We start from the raw sequence: 19216 nt of genomic DNA on the forward strand, positions 1-19216 counted from the left end.
GGGGGGAGGCTAGGCAAGCACCAGCAGGAGGTGCCGGGGCAATGCGGAAGGGGAAAGGGCTCTGAGTTGGTGCGGGTGCCATGCCCTGTGCCCATGCTGTAGGGCTAGCCCATCCTTACCCTTCAGTGCTGCCGGGGGGCTGGGTGTGCTGCTCCCTGCCACATCCACCAGGGAGTTGGGTTGAGGCTTCCGTTTCAGGACTGGCGAGCGCTGCAGGCGCAGGGGGATTTTTACACCTGAAGGAAATACAGCAGTGTGATGTTACCAGCTGGGGGGGCCCACTGGCGGGGCACGGGGCCTGTGCAGGAGTCTAGGCACCTCTATTCCTGCTGTTGCAGCACCAATGTCAACAGCACTAAAGCAGATTTGAAGTTGGCTCTGGCCCCTTTCTTCGTGGAGCTCGCAGGTGGGGTCTGGCAGGCTTGAAGGGGTGCACGGGGTGTGCGCGCGCGCATGTAACCCATGGGCCTAATAGGGCGATCTCTCTTTACGAGACCCATTGGGGGAGGCAGGAGTGAGCTGTGTCTCGGTCACTGTTGCTAGGCGGATTAAGCATGCCACATCCAGAAGCTTCTGGAAAGGGGGTGGTAGTTTTGGGTCCGCTCCCACAGGGTCCCTGGTGCAGGGTCAGGCTCCCTGCGGGCGAGCGGTCCGGACGGCGGCTTTGCAGAAGGCCATGGGCCCCGGGTGAGTTGGGAGAAGCTGAGCAGGAAGCAGGCTGGTGTCCCAAACGCTGAAGCGTTTTGTAGCCGGTTCGTGGTCTTGTGACCCCTCTAACAGGGAAGCCTGGACAAGGCACATTATAGCCGGGGAAACTGGGAGGGAAAAATCACTTCTGTTTTAATTGTCCGCGTGGAATGTTGTTTTGATTTTAGTCAAACTGTTCCCATTAACTTGTCTCAACTAGTCTGAGTCACCAGCTTTTCTTTAAATGTGATGCGGGAAAGAATCATTCCTATTTTGCTATTCTCAGCTTTGTATTTTCTTGTAACAGGGTTTTCCTTAACCAACCACTCAGTTACGTGTCTAGATTTAATCAGTCAGCTGACTGGCTCGCAGTGCTTTTTGCAGGGGACGAGTCTGCCTGGATTCCAACTGAAGATTCCTACAAGCAAGGGGAGGGAATATGTTTTAGACTCAGCAAACTGTCTAGATTTGGTTATCAAAGACTCTGAGGCTTAGGTGAACAAAACCTAAGCTTTCGGGAACTTTCAGGTTCTTCTCGCTGTATTTCTGTGGGGACTAAACTGTTCAGATTTTAATTTGTTGTTTTTATTTATGTATAACTGTGAAGGTAATGTCTGTGGGTTATAACATAGCCATGTCATGTCATAAAAAATAGATTTGTTTATCATAAGATTATATAAAGTTACTTAATTAAATTCCTCTTTAGTTCCTTTTGGGACTTGAATGTGGGGAGGTTGACCCTGTGCAGTCCTTGCTGAAAATCCTTCTAGACTGACCTCTGGGGCTCCAGCTACTTTCTGGGGGAGTGGGGGTTTTTGTTGGCACTGGAGGAGGATAATGAAGTGAACTCTAGCTCACCAAAGGTTACAAATCGCTCGCCCGCAGGGAGTCTGACCCCACAACAGGGACCCTATGGGAGCAGACCCAAAACTACCACCCCCAATTCCAGAAGCTTCTGGATGTGGCATGCTTAATCTGCCTAGCAACAATGACCCAGACACAGCTCACTCCTGCCTCCCCCAATGCGTCTCGTAAAGAGATATCGCCCTATTAAGCCCATGGGTTACACACACAAGGTTTCAGAGCGCAGTTACAAACCAACAAAGAGGCCTGGGGCACCTTATAGACTTCATCCGACGAAGTGGGTGTTCACCCACGAAAGCTTATGCTCCAGTACGTCTGTTAGTCTATTAGATGCCATAGGAGTCTCTGTGGCTTTTACAGATCCAGACTAACACGGCTGCCCCTCTAATACTAGTTACAAACCAAGTGAGTGTCGCTGCTGGGCGCGAGCAAAACGTCCCCTAGGCTGGGCCCTTACCTGGCGCGTTTCTGAGCTCCGTTGAGTGACCTGCCTTTTTAAAAAAAGCCCAACAACAGCTCTGAAACCTGTGCAGTTTTTGTTGTTTGCGCTGGCGGCTGCTGGCTCAGGGCACAAAGGCACAGACGCTTGGGTAGCAGCTCTGCTGCTCTCGTGACTGTCACTGTACCCGGGGGGAGCGGGGTAAATGCGTGCTCTGCTGGGTCATGGGGCATTCGCACAGCTAGGTACCCATGGGCACTGCTACGCTGTGGGAAAATCAGCCCCTGTTGTTTCAGGCCCAGCATGCCTCTGCCAGTTCAGGAGCGTTTCATTTAGGTGCGCAGGAATTACACCAGGTCAGAACCATGGACTGGAAGGGACCTCGAGAGGTCTCTAGTCCAGGCCCCTGCCCTCCTGGCAGGACTAAGTATTCCCTAGACCATCCCTGACTGCGGTTTGTCTAACCGGCTCCTAAAAATCTCCAATGAAGGAGATGCAACAACCTCCCTAGGCAATTTGTTCCAGTGCTGAACCGCCCAATGTCCAATCTAAACGGCCCTTGCCGCAATTTAACCCCACTGCTTCTTGGCCTGCCCTCGTGTAGGGAGCTGGCTGAGCAGCAGCTCGCAGGTGGTGCTGGCATGCCCTGGACACACCCGCACCGGGAGGAGCTCGGGCCCCAGGGCGCTCCCCCACTTACTCTCCAGAGAAGCCGTGCAGCCCTGCTCCCTCAGCTGTTCTTCGTGAACGGAAACGGCGCGCCTGGTGGCCACGTTTTTCAGCCGAGGCTTGGGTTTCAGGCGATTGTCTGAAAAGAAGAGGAGACTGTCACAGAGAAGCAGCTGCCTCGAGTGGAGCCTGCTCGGTCACTCTGCTGCTGCCAGTCCCCCCCTGCTCGGGGGGATTCACCGCCTGGGTCACGCTAACCTGGCATCCTGGCTTTCTTTTTGCTGTGCCACAAACATTAACCCCTTCTGAGCCCACTCCGGCTGCATGAACAAGCCGCCCCTGCGCAGGGGTGGGAGCAACTAGGGAACCCGCCCACTCCAATGCCTGCAAAGCAGAACGGAATCCAGCTGGCAGGGCTGCTGCTGAGGCCTTTCTGGGACCAGTGCAAAGGGAGAAACAGCCAGGACACAGCCCGAGCCGCCCTGCCACCAGCCAGTCCCCAGGCACCCACTGCGAAAGGGTTTGGAATGCCCCTGCTGGCAACACGTGGCTCTCGGCTACTCCGCATACAGCCAGGGACGGAGCCCAGCCCTGCCGCCTGCAGGCCTAGCAGCTGCTCTACACACACGACTGGCACCAGGTAAATCAGGTTTCAGGTTAATTTACCTAACTTCACTTAACAGGAGTAGAAGTGGCCATACAGGGGCTTGCCCTATATCAGAGGTGGGTGAACTACGGCCCATGGGACCATCCTGCCCAGCCCCTGAGCTCCCGGCCAGGGAGGCTAGCCCCCGGCCCCTCCCCCGCTGTCTCTCCTTCTCCGCAGCTGCGCCAGCCATGCCGCTTGTGCCCACCCACCTCCCAGGCTTTCCAATAAGCCTGTCCTGCCGCTCTGAATGGCATGGTAAGGGGGAGGGGGGCAGTCAGGGGGGTAGTTGGATGGGGCAGAGGTTCAGGGGGGCGGTCAGGAGATGGGGGGGGTTGGATGGGGGTGGGGTCTTGGGGGGGGTTGGATTGGGCTGGGGGCCTGTCAGGGGGCGGGGGTGTGGATAAGTGTCGGGGTAGTCAGGGGACAGGGAGCAGCGGGGTTGGATGGGTTGGGATCCCAGGGGAGCGGATAAGGGTGTGGGGGTCCCGGGAGAGGGGGGTCAGGGGGGTTTGGATGGGTCGGGGGTTCTGGGGGAGAAGGCGGTTAGGGGGCAGGGGCCAGGCTGTTTGTGGAGGCACAGCCTTCCCTACCCGGCCCTCCATACCGTTTCACAACCCTGATGTGGCCCTCGGGCCAAAAAGTTTGCCCACCCCTGCCATATATCCAACATCACTGGAACCAGTGCCAGCACTGTGCGTGGGCAGGGCCTACAAGAAGGGGTTGCTGCTTTTCACGTCCACGGTCTCTGCAGGGCCCACCCAGTCCCAGCCGAGGGAGCTAGAGTCTATAGCGTCACTGACGGTCAATGGGACTGGCTGGGGTATCACTAGGGACACTGAGAGGGAACTGGACTCTCTGCTCCCATGCTGCAGCTGATGGGCCAGCAGTCACCAAACCCATCATTCTCCTTATTAACTGAACACCCGGGCCCTGGAGCCAATGCCACACCAAGCCCAGCAGCCCAGAGCAGCACTGAACTCCCCTGTTTCGATGCCAAGGCTGAGGCAAGATGCATTGGCTGGTTAAGCGTTTCTGGCTCAGGAGGCCAGAGTAGCACACTTTGGGGCCTGGTCTGTGCTTAAAATGTGGGTCACCCTCACCAGAGCTACCTGGCTCAGGGGTGAGAACACTCTGCATGCGAGGTTGATGGACAATTGCTTCTGTCAACCTCACTACCATTGCTCGAGGCGGTGGCTCTCCAGAGCCATAAGCTGTCTCTGCACTAGGGGAGTTACTGCTACAGGCCCCGGAGCATAGCCAGGGAGGGGAATAAGCATCCTGTAGGCACTGCATGGCACTGTTCGAATGGCGGGTGGGGTAGGGGGGAGCAGGAGCAGGGCAAAAGCTTGTCTCCTTTTAGTCACGGGGCTCTGTCCTTGGCCAACCCGAGGCCTGGCACAAGCGAGAGAACCAGACACAGCCCAGGGGAGAGGGGTATAGGGAAAGAGGAGTACTAAATCCCATGTCCTAGCCCCAGGCTATCCTGCCTCTTGGCAGGTCGATGGGAGAAGAGAACTGTGACCAGGAGGAATCTGGATCCAATTTGGTGGTGGTGAAACTTCCACGGTCACGCTGAGGGAAGAATTTACAGGGGCCGTTATTGCTGGAAAGTCATTTGCTTGCCCAGCTGGAACAAAAGCAGTGATGGTTACCTGCCCACTGGAAGCACTGGCTGAAAGCAGAGCAGGACGGGCCACAGTCCCACTGTGGGGCCCAGTTGCACGTCAGCCAGGGAGCATCTGGAATGCCAGGTTGACAGGAACTCTCCCCCCTCCCAGCCCAGGCACCTCCCTCCTCACCAAACGCACCCAGCACTCACGCTCCTTTGGGTGTGGGCTTCCCCTCTGTCAGTCTCGCTGTGCCCCCCCACACTAGTCAGCCACACGGCGCGCCCCAGCCCTGCGTCAGCCTCTCCCCGCTGGCTGCTGGACACAGCTGGGTGTCCGTGCGCCAACATCTCAGTTTGTGTGTTTACTGAGCGAGTGGGAGCGAAGCCAGAGGTCGTGGGGCTCTCCTGAACCGGACCTGTGACAGGGCCCCCGGGGGAGCCCTCAGCTCTGTGCTGCTCAGGGGCAGGAAGTCTGGCAAACCCTTTTCCAGGGTCTGGAAGCCCAAGAGCGAGATCTCAGACACTAGAACCATGCACTTTTTATTCACCCCCGCCACTGTCCAAGGGCTTGCTCGGTCCCACTCTGCCTCGGGCTCTGCTTCAGTGCAGCCCTCGACCGCAGCGCGGGCAGGACCCAGGAAAATCCCAGGATGGCGCTGCCTGCTCCGGCACCCCAGCCAGCTCCCACTCCCTGAACTTCTCAACGCGGGCCCTCAACAGATGCAGAATTACATCCTTCACTGAGCCCCCCGCCGCTCCCACATCCCATACCGGCAGCGACTGCCTCTACGCTGTCCCTGCTAGCGCCCGCGTTGCTCGTTCTCCTTGGTGCAGGGGCAGGCGTGCTCCTCCCAGTCCTGGGCAAGCTGCTGCTCCAGCTCTCTCGGACCTGCTGCTCCGTGGGGCTGCTCTGCTCTTGAATGACAAAGGAGCGCCTGGGGGAAGAATGGAGTTCAGAACACTTGCCCTTGAGCTCGGCATTCAGCTGCTTCCCCAGGGCCTTCCAGGAGAGCCGCACGTCGCTGGGCCCGCGGCTGGGCTCGGCCGCCGCTCGGCCCGCTGCGTCAGCAGGGCCACTTCGCGCAGACGGGTCTGAAGGGGAAAGCAAGGGAGAGACGTAAGTTGGCCCCACTCCTGGCTCAGTGGATCAGCAGAGGGAGGCAGGCCCTGCTTTTCATGCCCTGGCCCAGTTCCAGCCCTGGCTGTCATCCCAGTAACACCAGCCTCACTACCCCTCACAACCCATCGGGAGGAATACACTCCTCCAGGAGGAGCCCTGGAGCACGTCATCCCAGCCTGTAGGAACCAGTGCATGATTCTTCCCGAGAGGCTGGAGGGAGACCCAGGTGTCTCGAGCCACTGGAAACCCCCGCCCCCTTCTAGCACCCAGTCACCACTTGAAGTCGTTACCCTGCTGTGCCCAGCGTGACGGCAGCACACGCTCCGCCCAGCAGGCTGTGCTTGCCGAGAGAAGGGACACGCGCCAAGGGGCATAGCCTGGGCCAAGTCCTGCCCACCCCCACCCCCCCCGACATCTCACAAGCCTATTCTACACAGGACCTGTTCTTTAACGTCTCTTTACTGGGAGGAGAGATTTCAGTAGTGTGGCCTCTAGTGCTAGTGACGAGTGAAATGGCCTTCCTGGGTTTCATGCACCATCACTACAGCCAAGTTAGTCTGGGAGGCGGAGAAGGCGTCCCCACGGGACAGACACCAACCCCTGTGCCACAAGCTAAGTACAAGCTAGTGCCACAAGCTAAGTACTCTGGCCTGGGGGCAATCAGCCGAGTGCTCCCAACAAATGTGGCTGGGCATGTCCTGTAGGGCTGGGCTGCAGTCCACGCACAGCCCCACGGTGCATGGCTGGGGAGGGGCAATGGGAGGGCCCTATTTTCCAAAGGGTGGCTTTAGCCTCTCATCCCCCAGCCCGTGGGAGCTGTGGGTACAGTCCCAGGGAGCTGTGCAGGACAGGAGCAAGGCTGGGCTTCCAGCCTGTCCCGGCAGAACAGGTCACGTTGTGCCCAAGGACCTGTCTGCGCCTGGCAGGGCAGGGCAGGCTCCCCCGCATCCCCCCACCTGGTGCTACCACTGGGATGGCTGGCACTGAGCATGCTGCCCCTGCTCGGCCCACACAGCTCTCCCCTTGAGGTCCCCATGCCTGTGCCCATGGCCACCCCCATCCAGCTCCGGAAGGTGCCCGCGAGGAGAGACCTACCTGTGGACATGGAGTGTGCGCGAGATTTCAAGGCGAGGGGAGGGGAGCCAGCCGAGCTGTCCATGATGTCTCCTGGAAACACAAACATCTGCATTCAGGGAGCAGCACTGAACGCTCAGGGGACCTTCCCCTGGCCCCCCCAACCACACACTTGTAGGGTTGAGCCCAAGGAAGGAGCTGTGAAGCCGCTGGGCTGAAAGCAACTGACTGCCCTGCTCTGACAGGGCCTCCAGAAATGGGCTCTGTGCTTAATGGCCACCAGGAGCCCCGCAGCCTGTCTATAGGTAAGATGTGAGGGTCCCTTTGCTGCCAGCCCTACAGGCTCCCCTGGGGTGTGAATAGGGTTTGGCCTGGAGTCTCCTGGAATCGGCATCGATCTCCCGGTGACTATTGAAAGCAATCTGGGAGATTTTAATAGGATATTTTAAGAAAATGATATTCTGTTATGTTGGGGGAAAAAAAAAAATATCTCCTGGCCTAGTTAGTCAGAGTTGGCAACCCTAGATGTGAGCCAAGCCAGGCTCTTGCCTCTCACACATTGTTCCCAGCAACAAAGATCCTGCAGTGCCCCCCCACTCCGCGCACACGCACGCACCCACGCACGCACACTCTCTCTCTCTCTCTCTACACCCCCCCACGCTTGGTCTTCAGTGGATTTGCAAAGAGGTAACTGCAGGGTACCAAACAATTCTGTTCTTGCTGCAGGAAAGGAAATGGCCTCCCTTGGCTGGGCTGACACACGTAATCTGAGCACTTGAGCAGTTGGGGCAGCAAGCTCTGATGTCACCAGACAGCACTAGCTACGCCCCACTAGCGTGAGCTGACCCCCCCCCCACCCAATCTCACGCAGACACCCCCTTGCTTGCTGCTCACGAACTTCCCATGCAGACAAGCCCTTAGACACAGCAGCTGGGACTGGGACCTGGGGGAGCAGATCTGGGCTGTAAGGAAGAGCTTTGGGGGTTTTCAGACACAGGCATTGCTGAAAGCAGAACTGCACTTTACACTCTCTATGGCAGTGGTACTCAAACTTTTTTTTACTGGCAACCCCTTTTACATAGCAAGCCTCTGAGTGTGACCCCCTCCAATTAAAAACACTTTTTACTATATTTAACACCATTATAAATGCTGGAGGCAAAGCAGGGTTTGGGGTGGAGGCTATCAGCTCGTGACACGCCCCCCCCCCATAATAGCCTTGTGACCCCGAGGAGTCCTGACCCCCAGTTTGAGAACCCCGCTCCATGGATTGCAAACCCTTCCCTTCCAACCTTACCCTGCTCCTTAGCAAGGGCCAGGGGGCTGACCCCAATAATGCAGCACCACAGCCACGCTGCCTATAGGAGCGCTCAGGTGCCGGACCCCCTGGAAAATCAACCCAGGAGGTAGTGCCCCTCCTGAGCCCGGGAGCCTGAGCGCAGGGGGATAACTGAGAAACGGGTTTACCTAGCTGCAGGGAAACATTGACCTTAGATACTGGGGTCGGGGGGAACTCGGGGCCTGGTTTTCAGAAGCCCTGAGCAGCCCAGTGCTCACTGGCTTTGGCTGGAGCTGTGTGCGCTCAGGGGTCTGCTGTGATCAGGCACCGGAGCCGCCACGGGGAGCGTGGGACTGGCCCCCTGCAAGCGCCTCATAGTTCGGCTGAGGCCTGCACTGGGCCCTTACATGGGCATATGCTACACAGTGACTTGAAACCACTTCAGTTACACGGTATAACCACCCCCCCCCCCCCCCCCCCGTGGGGACAGTGTCTGGTGTAAGGGGCCTTTTTGTTGGTTTAGTTTATGGCACTTGGAAAAGCCACACCAAACCCAAGCCTTACGCCGGTGTAAGTGTGTCCACATGGGCCATTCAACTGGTGCGACGACATTACTGGTCGCACGTGGCTGCACGCTCTCCCAGCTGGTAGTTCAGACTCATGACATCAGGCCTTGGTGCAGAGCCAGGGATCTCCCCCCGCCTGGCTGGCACTGCTGGAGCCCGGCATGTGAACCCTCCCGCCTCTGGGGGACGGGCTACTTGTGAAATTCGCCTCCCTAGGCTTATGTGCACTCTTGCCTCCTCCTGCACAGGGGAGTTACCAGCTGCTCAGCTTGGGAATGTTGAGATAGCAGGTGTGCGCTTCTTCCCGTGGGATGCCCTAGGGGCCGGCGCACTGGGTCATTCCCAGCTGGCCCCTAGGGCTTACCCTGGCTGGGCACAAAGTTACGGGCACGGGCTCGTCTCTGGCACTTTTAAGCTAGGGTGACCAGACATCAGGTGTGAAAAATCAGGATGGGGGTGGGGGGTAATAAGAGCCCATATAAGAAAAACAGCCACAAATTGGGACTGTCCCTATCAAATCAGGACTTCTGGTCACTCTACCCCAGGCACTTCTCAGCGTTTGCTCTCAAAGCATGTTTACACAGGAGCTCAGTATCATTAGCTCCATTTTGAAGTTGGTGAACTGAGGCTCGGGGAGGGGGGGCGTGAAATGACTGCTCAGGGCCCGCTCCTGTTGCTGGGCAGGTCAAGAGGAGTTCTGCCCCTGGCTTCGGAGGGAGCAGGCTCTGGCCCTTAGCTGGCAGTGGCCCTTCAGGATCTCATGTCCTTTCCGGCTGTTTGTAAATTCTGAGGCCCAGGACACAATTCGCCAGAGAGCTGGTCATTTTTCCAGCCCTGGTTCGAGGTGGAAAATGCAAACGCTTTTGTGTTGGTCAAAAATGCAATCGTTTCCAAAAAAATTAATTGTCCAAAAAAAAAGTTTTGAACCCAAATTCGTGTTGCCCTGGGACCAGAGTCTGCCACGCTGGCTCTGGCCAGTACTGGAGATGTCAGGAAGTGGAAGCCCCTTCCCCCAGGAACGCCCCAGGCCTATTGCAGAGAAGGGGGAATTCTGGCCTGTCTCCAGCTGGAGAGCTGATCTGCCCAGCACTACGCAGGCGGACTCCAGCGAGGCTGACGGTAGCGGGACAGGGAGAGTGAGCCTGAGCCTAGACCTCTACAGGAATCGCCTCCAGAGCTAGAGCCCCAGAGTATTGGTAGAGGACTCACCTATGGACCTAGCCTGCTTCTGTGCTGGGATTAGAGAGCGCAGCATACCTGGCGGGAGTAGCACTTACAGAAGGGATCTCCCCCATTTCATCTCTGCTACTCCACTGTGCAGCTCCCCAGAGCGCTAGCCCAGGCCGCCACTGCTGTCTGAAGCAGCAGGTTGTCTTGGAGGAGGGCTACCCAACGCGGGGGTTACCACACCAGTGCCCACTGGGCACCAGAACCTATCCTAGCACCACCCCGCCCGCTCCAGCGTAGCAGTGACTGGAGCAAGGGAGGGCAACTTTAGGGATGAAATCCCAGTGCAGACCAGGTCAGTGGGATGTTCAGGCATGAATGGTGGGGCTTGCCCTAGGACAGGGACGGGCAAACTTTTTGGCCTGAGTCCCACATCGGATTTCCAAAATTGTATGGAGGGCCGGTTAGGGGAGGCTGTGTCTCCCCAAACAGCCAGGCGTGGCCCGGCCCCTGCCTCCTATCCAAGCCCCCCACTTCTCGCGCCTTGACAGCTCCCCCAGGACTCCTGCCCCATCCAAACCCCGCCCTGCTCCCTGTCCCCTGACCACCCCCAGACTCCCCACCCGACTACCCCCTGCTGCCCTATCCAACCTCCCTTCTCCTTCCTGACTGCCCCCCCAGAACCCCTGCCCCATCCGCCCCCCTGTTCCCCGCCCTCTGACTGCCCCGACCTCTATCCATGCCCCCCGACCACCACTCCAACCCCCCTGCCTGGAGGCGCTACAGCCACACCGCCCAGAGCACCGAGTCAGGCCGTGGCTCTGCAACTGCGCTGCCCGGCTGCCCACAGCATTGTGCTGGCGGTGCAGCACGCTGAGGCTGTGGGGGAGGGGGAACAGCAGGGGAGGGGTCGGGGGCTAGCCTCCCGGGCCAGGAGCTCAGGGGCTGGGCAGGAGGGTTCCGCGGGCCGGATGTGGTCCACAGGCCGTAGTTTGCCCACCTCTGCCCTAGGATATTCAACTGGCCAAGACCTTGCAGGAAAAAGGGCTTGCAATGCCAGGCAAGGCAAATAATGGCAGCTCTTCCCCAGTGAGAGAAATGCTGCTTGCATATGTTTTAATGTCTTTACGGAGTGTTTAGCATTTCTCTGCACCAACCCCTGCCAGAGATCGTCCGGGCCCTGACACCTTCTCTGGGCTCCTATAGCCTTGGCCTGAGACCCAGCGGCCCTGATGAAGACTGGCAAGAGGTAAGATGCGTCCGATGTCACTTACCATCTGAACCAGCTTTTTTGATCTCTCCTTCTTTATTCTGCAAAACAAACAGAAAGAAAACCCCATCACAGGTAGAACCTCCTGCTAAAACACGCCCTCCCGCCCGGGACTGCTGATACTGCTAACCGGGGTCTGAACTACAGGGAGGAAACGAAGAAAGGGACAGCTGAGGCTGAACGGGATGGAAATCCCCCATGGCTGTAGCAGAGACTTCCTGGACACCACACTGGCTGGGATATTTCCAACGGAACCGGCCAAAGCATCAGCAAACCCCCCCTAGGAAGCCATCCTTCCTGAGCCTGGGGATGCAGGCCGGATGGGACCAGGGGAACTTTCCCCAGCAGCTCATTTCCATGATCTTCACCTGAAATGTTGTTGGGATGGAAGAAGCCAAACTCTCCATCCAGCCACAGCCTCCCCCAACTCCACTCAGTCCGGGTGCAAGAATCTGGCCCACCAGCCAAGCATGCAGGAGGCGGCGACTTTCCAGGGAGTAGGGAAGCGCTGGAATGCGTCACCTAGGCAGCTGGTGGAATCTCCTTCCTTAGATATTTTTAAGGCTTGACAAAGCCCTGGCTGGGATGATTTAGTTGGGGATTGGTCCTGCTTTGAGCAGGGGGTTGGACTAGATGAATCAGAGCCCTAGAGGCCAGAGGGGATCAAGGACTGCCTGACATGGGTCTAGTCTCTGCCCCTGGTTTACCTCGGTGCTGCTGTGAAGAAGGCACTTTCTTAACCTTCTTATGCCCCGTAGATGAGGAGCGGTGCTGACTAGTCGAAGGCACCGGGAGGTCGCCGCACACCGATGCCGCGGTGCCGACTCGGAGCGGAGCGCCGGAGCCGGGGTCAGCGCCAACTCCATGAGAATGGCCCGGAGCCCAATGTCTCTTTCTCTCTCAGTCCGAGGTTTAAACAACTTGCAAATATTGCAACGATCACTGACATGGGTCTCACCCAAACAGCGTAAACAGTCTGCGTGTGGATCACTCCTTGGCACAGATCGCCTACAAGTGTCGCCCGCCCTGAAAGCCGGGGCGCAGGGCATGCCCCGGCCTGGGTACTCTAACTAAATGAACTAACTGTGACTGCGAACTAACGACAGGTACTAGCACAGAACGAACGAAAAGTTCTGGGGACGAGCTACAGCAAAGCTGGAGCTGCACAGTTCCAACGCACCTTCACGGGCGGCAAGAAGGAAGGGAGGGTGGGGGGAGCGCCATGGAGGCGCCACTCCAGGAGTCGCTGGGGAGCTCCCCCCCTATGGGTACTGCCAGGGGAAAACTTCCGGCACTGGCGCACGTGGCGAGCACCCACACCTACTGTGGAATGCACATGAGCAATCACTCGACGAAGAATGTGCGTTTGTTACAGGGCAACACACCCTGAGCACCCGCCCGAGGGCCGGCTCGCGAGAGGTGTTGAGCACCCCATGGCACCATCAGTGGGTCAGGCCCTCAGCGGTTGAAGGGAGTGCGGCGGAGCTAGCACAACTGGGCTATACAGGAGCAGTTGCTGCATCGCCTGGCGAGTGCTTACTAGACTGCGACGCCAGAGAGGGGGGAGAAGAGACCGGGCCCACGGACGGGGAACCAGAGGAGGATGGTGCTCTGCGCAAGGCACTGAGACGGGGGAAGTGCTGCCATCAGAGTGAGCTGACAGCCCATCAACGACACCTGCGGACAGTACTGCTTGACTGGGGGTAGGGCCGAAATAGGGCGGAGGGATTTAGGAGGATTAGAAACACAAGTAGGAAATAAAAGAGGCCAGTCTGGGCCAGTGCAGTTCAACCCACAGTGAGGGGACAGGCTGATGCACAGAGCAGGGCAGCAGCCACAGCCCATGAGACCTGGCAGCGACTGTGGGCAGAGGCAGGTTTGCAATGTGCTCAGGGTAACATCAAAACCCAGTGCAGGGGCATCGCCACCCAGGAGCAGTGAGGCAACAGTCTGTCAGCATGGGACACTGGTGTGGCTGCTCTGAGAATACTGGCCTTGGTCACGCCACCAGGCAATCCCAAAGAGCTAAGCGGCCAGGAAAGGGGAGCGAGGGAGGAGGCAAGGTGAAGGAACAACCATCACTGTAAAGTCACTGACTGTAGCTGTGAGTGGGAGGGCCTAAGAACTGCCCATGAGAGGCATTTCTACACCGGGAACGCAATCATCCCAATGGGATTCTTCCGGCCAACTTCCTCCAGCTCTGAATCAGGCCCCGCGACAGCAGAGGAGTTCATGGGCTGGCCCGAGGGGGCACTGCAGAGAGCGAGGGCATGAGATGGAGCAAAGGAAAAACAAGCTGCGAAATGATCTCCTACGAGGAGAGGTGGAAACTCCATTGCTTGAGTCATCTAGAACTGGGTAGCGCAAAGACCTGGAGAATGGACCACAGGGAACAATTCTACCCTGGCGGCTGGCATGGACTAGCCTTTCCCAGCTGTCTGTGTGTTCTCATGGGACCATCCACTCTATGGGCATTGGCCCTGCGGCAGCCCATGCTACATAACGAGGCCTTCCGACACAAGGGCAATACTAGTGCTCCCGAAGAGAGAATTCCATAGCAAAAACACAGGGGCAGCTCTCGGGGAGGTGCAGGTATCTCTACAGAAAGGGAGCTGATGCGCTTATGGGAATCAGGCATCCGGAAAGATCAGCCTTGGGAACGTTCAAGCAACCAGCGCCGGGGCCTGCCTCCCCCTGGGCACACAGGAAAGGAGGGAAGAGTAGCCCCTGCTGCTCCCGGCCCCTCCAGCTCTGCAGCAGATCATCAGCTCATGAGAAGTCAGGGTTGCCTAACCTCTCCCCAGCCACAGGCCATGCTGCCAACATGCCAGGAGGCTGAGGGCTGAACCCATGGGCACCAACTCCATGGGTGCTGCAGGGCTGCAGCACCCATGGGGAAAAATTAGCAGGTGCGCCGCACCCACTGTCAGCCAAGCTCCCCCATCTCCTCCTCCTCCCCCAAGCGCACTGCGTCCCTGCTCCTCCCCCTCTCAGCGCTTCCCGCGCACCGCCTAACAGCTGTTTGGCGGCACTTAGGACTTTCCAGGAGGGAGGGGGAGGAATGGGGACGGGGCACGCTCGGGGGAGGAGGCAGAAAAGAGGCGGGGCAGGGGCAGGGACTTGGGAGAAGGGGGTGGAATTGGGGTGGGGCAAGGGTGGTGCAGGGGTGGACAGGGGCAGAGGGGAAGTTGGCGCCTATGGCTGAACCTGAATGTGATCGAGGCAGTCGGCATGGCACCGCTGGCATTCGTGCATGATCTCAGCAGGACCATGGCTGTGCTGCCATATTAAAGAGGAAGCCAGCCATGGGAGGCAGTTAGCTAGCAGGACGACCTACTGTTGCTCTAAAGACTCTCAGGAAAATCCTGGGCACATACAAGGGTTAGACAAAGACGTGACACCTCAGCAGACCGGTCTAGATGGGCTCCAGGACAGAGATCTGACTAGTCACTTCTATCTGCTGGTCCTAGGCCGATCAAACGTGTGTTTCCTAAGCATCATATGCAAAACAGCATTCACCATTCTACACAGGGGTACCTGAGCACCTTCCAGTAGTGCATTGAGCAACACGACTATGATCGGTCCCATGTTCGTTCACCCAGCCTCGGCCTGTGGCAGGTGCACCATGGAGGGCCTTGTTTCAGTCGGGCCATTTTGATGTTATACGTTGCTCTGAGTTTATGTTGGCAAATGCAAGGTTCAAGAAACATGGCTGGCACTGGAGGAGAAGGTGGGAAGATTTGCGATGACCCTTAGCTCCTGGGGGTGTTCCAGGACCAAGCCCAAGAAAGTTCTGCCTCCTGCACAGACGAGCTTCCCCCTTGTGGCAGAGTTCCACAGTGCCTGAGGAGCAGGGTTGTTGACCATGACATCTTCATCCCACAATGTTAGCCGATATCCTGGGCATGGACCACTTGAAGATAAGGACTGAAACCTCGAATCGGATTCTTTTTCCTATGGGAAGCCAGTGCAGAGAGCAGGTCTGATGTGAATCTGCCTCATGGAACCTGCACAAGATGCACTCATTCTTCCTGCTTGTGGGCAGTGTCAGGACATGCTGCTGACGTGCCATTTAACATGTATATTGGGGCAGCACCCACAGGTCCCCATTGGGATCACCATGCTGGATGCACGCAGGGAGACACCCTCTCTGCCCAAAGACCTCACATCAAAGAACACAGCTGTAATTTTGTGCACTTATGCCCTCATGACTCTGCAGCAAGCAGCCCCACTCCATCCCCTATAGGGCTGTCCAACACATACGTACTTGGTGGTAATGAGGAGCAGCAATGCAGATGCTTAATGAAGGGCTTCTCTCAATTCCAGAGGGAGGAAGGGAGAGCTGTTCCCACAATCCCCTGCCTTTCCCAGCAGAGTTGGAAATATTCACGGAAGAGCTGGGGAAAAACACATTAAGCATTCTGTGCATTTGAGCCAATGCAATGCCGAGTCCCCATAGCTCCCACAGCTTCTCTGCTCCTCCTCACAGGATATTTCCTTTCCAAGGGGATGCCCACCGGCTCTGCTCACAGAAGGCTTCCATTCACCTTTTGCTCTTGGCCCCTGTGGCCTTTCAAGGCAACCCTGTAGGCTGGCACCTTCCTTGTCAATATCGGCACATGGTGTTGCAGATTTTCATGGGACAAAGTTGAGATGCAGCCTCTTAATTTGTGCTCACAGGTCATAGACTCATAGAATTATAGAAGATTAGGGTTTGAAGAGACCTCAGGAGGTCATCTAGTCCCACCCCCTGCTCAAAGCAGGACCAGCCCCAGCTAAATCATCCCATCTGTGTTTGTCAAGCTGGATCTTATAAACCTCTAATGATGGAGATTCCGCCATCTCCCTAGGTAACCCATGCCCATAACAAACCGCACATATAAAAGGCAGCACTCAGCTATCCACCTGGACACCAAAGGGCACACCATCCCTTGACACATCAGGCCTGACCCACTCATTGCCCTGCACACTGTCATCATCTGTACTTAAAAGGTGTCGTGTGAAGTCTCATACACTGACTGGTGACACGCTGGTCCTGATAATCACTGTGCAATGTATGGACAGGCTGCGTACAAACAGCTAGAGATGCATGCTGGGAATACGTTCAGAAAGCCCAGCTTGCCCTAGACAAAAGGAAGAGGGATTTACTTGTCTGACCGGCTTGACCACATAGAACAATGAAAGGTACATTTACATAGAAGGTAAACAAAGCGAGCAAGTGGGGGAGATGACTGCTTAATGATCATGACAGGGACTGGAGTCTGCACCCCAAGAAGCCATCCTGGCTCTTGAAACAGAGACAATGGGGTAATAGGAGCAGGGGCAAAGGGATTTCAAGTCATTCATCTCCTGAGGGAACAAAGAAACCAGTACATGGATTCTGTGAGGGCTGGGTCCTGGCTGGAAAATCCCGTCAAACTGGAGACTGCTGACAACTTGGGGTAAGGAAGAAACAATGTTAGGCAAAGCTACATCTTACTGAATTCAGTTTTAGACCCTAGAAAGTGTGTTGTTCTGTTTTGTTTATAACCCTTTCGAAGCCGGAAATCACTTCAATCTAGGGTCTCTGTTAAACATACATATTCGTTTGATTACAAGCCATCTCCAGGCTGAGCACGTAACTCCAGCTGAGCTACCAAGCTGGTCTGTGCACTGGCTCTTTGGAGGCAGCGAGCTTGGGATCAGCTCTGAGAGTGTGTGACGAAGCAGGGAGTTTTCTTGTTGTTTTCAATGGTTTGCATGAAGAGGGCATGGGACTCCACTTCCCTGTGTGTTACTGGTTTAATGAGATGGTGGGAGTGGGAATTTGTTGTTATAGAGGGCCAGGAAATGGGCCGGAGAATGGATACCCCAGCGACTAGTGACCGGGAGACCCCGCTTGGGAATCACAGCTAGTGTGAAGACAATGGGCTGCGGAGAGAGAACCCTGGTGACCCTACCAGACGGTTCCAGCCAGAGGGAAAACAAAGGTCGGATGAGAGGAGAGGAGGCCCAGGCATCCTGTTTATCTGGGACAGAAGCGGGACTTGGGGGATGGTGATATCAGATGCCCAGCTGGAAGGAGGGGGTCTCAGGGCTGGGAGCAGAGAGCATCCAGAGCCCACCTAGAGGCTGGAGAGACCTAGATATACTGTCCTGAGTATTGCTAGGCCTGAGGCCCTGAGAGTCTCCTATGCTGTGTTCAGACGCTCAATAAACCCTCCTGTTTTACACTGGCTGAGAGTCACTCCGGTCTAGAGATCGGGGTCGCATTATTTCCTCTGGGTTTGGAGGCCCCAGAGTTCCAGAGTGAGTGGACTCCCTGAGGGGGCCCAGGGCAGAGACAGGCATGCTGAGGGCTCAGAGAGCTGTGGTTCCAGAAGGTGGAGGAGCCTACGGCTTAACCCCCGAGAGAGAGTGGACCTCCGAGAAGGGCTGTCGCACTGAAGGGGGTTCCTCCCAGGGACTGTACGGAGCCGAGAGAGAGCACGAGTCCTGTGAGTCCATGACAGTGTACAGTCAGAGAGATGGGCCCCTGCAGGGGAGTCAGTTTTGGGGGCACTTGAGACCAGAAGGGCTGTTGGGGTCACCCTGCAAGGAGCAACCAGGCTGGTGGAAGCCAAGGGGACCCCATTGTGCTGTGAGCATGCTGCTGGTGGTGGGGCTCTGAACCAACGCTTCCCAGCACAGACACACCCAGGGCTCCAGGGCAGGTGGTGACACAACCCCTCACTGGGCTGGGTGAACCCCCAAAGCCTCACAACCAGCCATCAGGATTATTCATTCCGTGGCAAAACGCTTTACCCGTGCCAGCTCTCTGCATTAGATGAGGTCCCAAAAGCTGTTGCTGTATCAACGTCCCCATCTGTTAACATGCCACAGGTTTGCCATGGAGCAAATGCTCTGTCAAACAACTTACTAGCTGAATCAGTGAGTTCGTGCCTGCCTGGGGCACACCACGCTCTGGGAGATTTACTGCTCATGTAAAGGGCTCATCTCAGAAGGAGCAGAGACTGGGAGTGGCTGGGTCACTACAAAAAATAATTTTCCCTCTCTTGATACTCACACCTTCTTGTCAACTGTTGAGAATGGGCCACATCCACCCTAATTGAATTGGCCTCATTAGCACTGACCCCCCACTTACTGGAAAACTCCCATCTTTTCATATGCTGTATATTTATACCAGCTTACTGTATTTTTCACTCCATGCATCTGATGAAGTGGGCTTTAGCCCATGAAAGCTTATGCCCAAATAAATTTGTTAGTCTCTAAGGTGCCACAAGGACTCCTCCTTGTTTTTATTCAGACCAGAAAGGATCACTAGATTATTTTGCCAGCTGGAGCAGTTGTCACACTGCTGGCACATCCCTTTCTCAGTGTCCCCACACTTCTGTTTTCACGAATGGGCGGGTTAAGCCTTTGCACTGAGAAGAGAGTATGCTGTAGCAAACAGCTACCCCTACGCTGCATGTAACCACATCACTGTGACAGAGGGCACAGAACTCACACCTTCCCGCTTGCCTGCCATCTCAGTTAATGGAGAATCACCACTAGCTGTTGGCAGTGGAGGGCCTATGTCACACAGCTGTAGTTCCGATTACACCCAATAGAAGGCAGCAGTGTACACACACGTGCCAGGCCATTGCAGTACTCTGAGCACTTGGCCAGTCTGCCATAGTTTAAATTCTAATGCTGGGATGTGAAGGGTTCTGCATACTGGTGATATTTGCCTATTGGGGACCCATTCCCCTCATGTAAATGGGGAGGGGGGGCAGCAATAAGGCTGGGGCGATGGGGACTGGGTTCCGAGCAGCACCTTCCTGCTGGTTATTCCATGCAATGCCGAC

At 56.6% G+C, this 19216-nt stretch overlaps 1 protein-coding gene across 7 annotated transcripts in view; it reads right to left on the reverse strand.

The window, feature by feature from the left end:
* The window catches only part of CARMIL2 (capping protein regulator and myosin 1 linker 2), a 146580-nt gene that overhangs the window by 4242 nt on the left and 123122 nt on the right, over window positions 1-19216 (reverse strand). For 3 of the 7 annotated variants that reach the window (XM_037877427.2, XM_043526070.1, XM_043526073.1), the window contains 5 exons: window positions 11395-11431; window positions 7133-7204; window positions 5689-6009; window positions 2691-2798; window positions 120-236 (listed from right to left, as the gene is read on the reverse strand). In XM_037877427.2, the coding sequence (XP_037733355.1) occupies window positions 120-236; window positions 2691-2798; window positions 5689-6009; window positions 7133-7204; window positions 11395-11431 (655 nt within the window). Of the gene's footprint in view, window positions 1-119; window positions 237-262; window positions 1106-2690; window positions 2799-5688; window positions 6010-7132; window positions 7205-11394; window positions 11432-19216 lie in introns of those variants that run through there. The other 4 variants (XM_043526071.1, XR_006285127.1, XM_043526072.1 and 1 more) reach the window with 4 other exon arrangements.

The sequence above is a fragment of the Chelonia mydas genome, chromosome 12 (genome assembly GCF_015237465.2).
Source record: "Chelonia mydas isolate rCheMyd1 chromosome 12, rCheMyd1.pri.v2, whole genome shotgun sequence".
In the NCBI taxonomy this organism is placed as follows: domain Eukaryota; kingdom Metazoa; phylum Chordata; order Testudines; family Cheloniidae; genus Chelonia; species Chelonia mydas.